Here is a 5,449-nt window from a genome sequence, read left to right on the forward strand (position 1 = left end):
TAATATCAATAAAAGCCACATAATATCAATAAAAGCCACATATTGTCTGTCACGTAATATAAAATAATGCCACTGTTAACGTTTGTTCCATTAGCATGGCCCATACGTCAAGACTTGACATGCCAGCCTTGCCTGGTGCTCTCCTGGCGCTTGCTTGTCAGCCTTATCTAGCGCCTATGGCGCTCACCTAGCGCTCGCCTATCAGTCTTGTCTAGCGCCCGTGTCTGGCGCTCGCATGACGACCCCAGGAGGCCTTACACAGCTCCGTACTAGCTGGGCCTGAGTTACGCTGGCCCAAGGCCTGGCGTAACTCTCATTTAACCTAATTGTCCCCCATAAATAGAACATAATCTCCTACACAGAGGATGAGCTTGCCTTGGACCTTTCCTGGGACCTAAACCCTAAAGCATCAGCCTCCATGATGCCCAAACACACACCACACACACCAAGATGGTTCTCTCCAGCTAGGGAGAGCCATCTCATCTCTACCGACCGATCTAACTTGAACGTCGGAGCTTGCTCCCGGGACACAGTCCTTGGGGCAACGCTAACGACTTTTTTGTGATGTTTGCTTGGGTATCTCGCCGGAAACTCGCTGACGGCACCACCTCCAGATCTCCGATACGGATCCAACAGAGAAGACCCGATGGCCTCAACACATGTTTCAACATTTGGCGCCATCCGTGGGACTCGAACCCAAGGCCACGTAATTCATTTGGAGCCATAAACCTAAGATTATCGGTCATATTACCTTAATTTGAACAGGTAAAACAAGTTTGATTGATAAATCTATACGAAAAAGACATCGTTACCTAAATGTGGACAAAGGCTAAAGTACGTTACCTTTCTATGTCATTAACCATAGATAAAAACTAGAACCAAATCAACTCTATGATGTCTATCTCTAATTCTAAATAGATAGATACGCATAAATGCTAAAAAAAAGTAAGATATTCACGACATAATCTAGAATTAAAAGACCAACTTCAAAGAGTTGTGTCAGCCTCTGAGGGTACAAGAAATTATATAAGAAGCTACAGATAAAAAATACACTGAAACGAGCGTGTATGCAAGAAAAGTAAATGACATGGGCAGCCGTTGGGCATAAAAAGAGCTTGATCTTAAAGGCTGTTTCAGATCATCTCCATCTCGCACAACAAAAAAAACCTCCATTCATCACCTTTGTAATCAATTTGAGAATGCGCACAAATATTTCAACAAAAGGTCTTTTAATAAACCTCAGTGAATTTTGCATCTGTTATCCCCTCTTGACTTTTCATGGCAAATCTTTTTCTTTCATTCACTTTATTTTCCCTGATGACATATCTCTTATATGTCTGGTAGAATTATATTTTCCGTAAAGAGTGATCCTATGGCAAGTCGGTGTTGCGTGGTGGCCCGCCAAATATAGGCCTCATGTAAGTGTCATCAAACCTCCTCCAGTATGAGTGGATTGTGTGAACAGGCCTTTCTATTAGCATTGATATGTTTTCCTTTGCTCTAGATAGATTTTCAGAAGCTGATTCTTCAAAAGAAAGCAATGGAAGTGTCATATCCTCTTTTAAAGATCTAGTTCGGTCGATGTTGCTTGTGTTAGGAGGAAGTAGGTAGCTAATAAGAGGTTTTGTCAAGAAACCAAACACCTGAAATACAACAACCCGTAAATCGCTTCAGAAGAATCCATTATCATGTGTGTAATTACCAATATACTTACAATAGTACTGAATAGCACTACCACAATGGTAGTGGTGATCATTGTGGCATCAATCGGATCCAGTGTCACACCAGAGAGTGTAAACTAGAAAAGAAAACAAATCAATTTGCACGAAGGACAGTTATTAGTTAATTAGTTATTAGACTAAAGTGACAACTCCAAAGTCCAAATGGATCAATGAAAAAGAAGTACCTGTTTAAATGCCAAAGCGACAGACACAGCACCTCTCATCAGACCAGCCCACCATATTACTACCTAATTAAACCAAATAGCATATGATAAACTACTTCATCATAAACATAATAGTTTATTCTTCATTCATTCAGAAGTAATATTTAAACTCGAACAAATATTTGAAGCTAAGAGAAATTAATTTCACATGCACAAGTCCAATGAATAGGTTAAGTTACCTGGTGTTTTGCTGTAATCTTTGATGAACCATCCCCGACTCGATTCATGTAATTAGAAATAAGAGAGAGGGGAAACACAAAAGCAGCACGTCCAACCAGTATTAACAACATCACACTGCTATACATGCCAATTGAAGCCCCGAAACTGCATCAAGAAATAGTCAGGTATGCGAGTTATAAATAGGATCAAGCGTAAAGTTAATTGGAAAACCAATATATATACACCTTAATATGCTCATTTTCCATTGCTCATAGTCCAGAGCATCCATTCCCACATACAGGAATATAAATGTTTCTGCAATAAAAGACATGGCTGCAAAAGTATGCCTGCAATTGTACAACTCCCAAAAGAATTTATCAAGAAAGAGGACGACACGTATTAACAAAACTTATGCGCACAAGTTGCAGTATACATAAACATACTTGGTAGTGATTCTGGAGCTTTCTGTTACGTTATGCCATGCATAGTGTGACATCAAAACTCCAGCAAAGAAGACAGTCAGAATCCCACTGAGTTCAAATAGCTGCACAAAAACAAAGAAAAAAAGAAACTGTCCTTAATGATTATTCTATGTATTCATGTGAAGCGCATATTGAGAGCTTCTCACTATATATACCCCTATGCATCATTACCTCTGCCAACATGTAGGACAAATATGCAATTAAAATCATCAAAGCGATTTCACGAACACTTGAATGCCTGTAAAAGCAAAGCAATCAAACTACAATTATTGATAATATACCAATCTAATATGAAAAAAAAAAAAAAAAGTAGAACTAATTAAACCCCTAAAACAGGCGTTCCAGGTTTCTCCAACTAATTAAGCTTTTATTTTTCACAGCATACAGCGTACAAGTATTAACCTGCCAAAGCCCAATCCTCTAAGAATATATGATGTCAATAGCCCAGCCTGCACAAGACAAAACAAGGTGTGAAACAGTAACATAAGACTTATGATGATAATGGTTTTGAAAATAGTTATTTTCTGAAGAGATTGCATAATTTATCATGCTACAATTAATTAAAATAAAAAAGATGTCATAATTCTGGAAGGACTAGAATCCATTGTTAGACATCTTTAGTCACAATTTGTAATAGTGATCCTTCATCCTTGTTAAGCATTAATAGAATGAAAAATCCTTCCCAACCTAACCTTGTCCCACAAACACTTGCTCAGAGTTGATAAATACGTAAGACATTATTATTTGTGAGTATATATATGTAAAAACCAAAAACCAAATGTGAATGCTTGAAAAGGACAACGCTACAAAAATTTCAATACAAGCAACACCGGTTTATGGATATCACAGTACTACTGCACTTGTAAGCATTTTAGTAGTGTCCAAGACAAGGAAAGTCTATCCAACGTGTGATTGATGCATGAGCAGAGGTTCGAAAGCAAGAAGAAAACTTAGATCGATGCCTATGTAAAGAGATTTCTCAATACATAAATGAATTCGATCATGGATATTAATCGAGAAACCAAAGGGGCAAGGGGAATCAGAAAGAAGAGAAAGGTCAAAGAGATGACAGGCCTCTTCTACAACAAACAACATAAGCAAAGGGGGAAGGGTACGTGTTAAGATTTAAGAATCAGATGAGAGAGAAGACAACTTTAAATGAACTATATATTCATATCTCTTTGCCTTCATCAATTATATTATTATAGGGCCGGCTAGTTAAACAAAGAGTTAAGAAAGTGGTAATTAAGAAGTAATTTGAGTTACCGTGACTCCAAGAATGGTGCTGGTGGAGAACAAATACAAGAAATCAAGCAAGATGCGAAGAGCAGCCTTGCCACCGAGTGTATCTGCATTGATTTTCTGAACCGCATTGAACAGAACAACGGATGTCGCATCATTCACTACTCCTTCACCAAAAACTAGACTGTATAGCAAAGGAGTCTCATCTTGGTGCAAAACCTGTGCATATATTATATTAAATATTAAATTAATAACCAACTAAGAAGCAACAAGCTTATTTGTTCACCAACCTACCTGTAACGTACATACAGTATCTGTAGATGAGAAAATGGTCCCTACACCTATAAATTAAAGTTAAGTTATTCAGTCATACATTAGCTCCCAGGAGGTTAACTTTAATGTGATGAAAGACCAAGACATATATATGTCATACTAAGATACTCGCTGATTGTCAAACCCTTGAGCCCAAATTTCGGAAACACCCACCAGCAACCTATAGGTTGAAACAATCACATTCAACTTCAATTTTGATGCAATCATTTACTGTTGATATGAACAGGGCAATTTTTTTGATAAAAATATTATTTACCAGCCGCGACAATCGATGTTGATATGAAAACACCAGTGACTCCAAACAACATAATCGGCAAAAAGTTTTGGAAAAACTTTTTCTTCTTGACCTGAAATCTGTGGAAAGTAGAAAACGTAGCTCCCAAAGTAAATGAAGAAACACAACGGAGGATGGATGTAAATTAATCCAACAAGCTACTGGGGCTTACCCGGCATTGAAAATAATGGGTGGGAGTAGATAAATGAAGAAGAGCTGTTCATCGAACCTCAGAAAATGAGTGCTTTTCCAGTTGCTTGTGATTAAGATGATTGTCCCAACAACACACCCCTGTTTAGTTGAACACGAACACAAATGATTTTTAAATTATAGAAAAAAAAAAGATGACAATATCGGAGCATGGGAATATATATATACGATGATGATGGCGGTGATGGACTCATTAACCCAACGATTCTCGTCAAGCAAGTGGCCGATTACCAAGCACAGACAGAGCACGGCAACGAACAAGGTGATGGGCACGACCTGAGTATCGAGGTTCAGGTTGACGTCCATTTTTATCGATAACGTACTGGTTATAATTACGACTAGGATCACGATCACCTCTTGTTATCCTGTTGCTCCTGTAGACGTAGATGAAGAGTTTTGTATGACAAGGATACACGTGTTCTTCTTTTATGTTTCAGTAGTGTTTATAGTTGTTTGTCTCTTCTTTTATGTTTCACTAGTGTTTATAGTTTTCACCAACAATAAATTTTTAAAATACTTTGTAAAATAATATTTTTATCATTCTAGTATTTTAAAATATCATTTTGATCCATTTACTTTTAACTCTATTTTTTTTTAAAACAGCGAATAAGAAGCATATATTAGAAAAGATGAAACCATAGTAAGAAGCTATGCAATCAGACACTACACACTACAGGGAACAACAAACATAAACATAAACTAATGTACAAACAAAAAAGTAAGCAAGATGTCAAAATGGGAAGCAGCTCCAATCTACCCAACATTTTTCAGAATTACCCCTGTATTTGCACCATTCAAACGTCT

General features: G+C 37.4%; 1 protein-coding gene across 1 annotated transcript; it reads right to left on the minus strand.

Moving 5' to 3' along the window:
• Positions 1-933: 933 nt before the first annotated feature.
• LOC145124313 (sodium/hydrogen exchanger 4-like) lies at positions 934-5,081 on the minus strand. Its single transcript, XM_079059603.1, has 14 exons — positions 4,814-5,081; positions 4,608-4,726; positions 4,418-4,515; positions 4,262-4,321; positions 4,123-4,169; positions 3,853-4,047; positions 2,989-3,035; positions 2,758-2,824; positions 2,548-2,648; positions 2,350-2,451; positions 2,125-2,269; positions 1,907-1,969; positions 1,715-1,798; positions 934-1,643 (listed from the first exon to the last, which is right to left on the minus strand). The coding sequence occupies exons 1-14, from the start codon at positions 4,949-4,951 to the stop codon at positions 1,371-1,373; spliced, it is 1,539 nt and encodes a 512-aa protein (XP_078915729.1). The 5' UTR covers positions 4,952-5,081; the 3' UTR covers positions 934-1,370.
• Positions 5,082-5,449: the final 368 nt, after the last annotated feature.

This window comes from Lactuca virosa, chromosome 7 (assembly GCF_052849685.1).
Source record: "Lactuca virosa cultivar CGN04683 chromosome 7, Lactuca_virosa_CGN04683_v6, whole genome shotgun sequence".
Classification (NCBI taxonomy): Eukaryota; Viridiplantae; Streptophyta; class Magnoliopsida; order Asterales; family Asteraceae; genus Lactuca; species Lactuca virosa.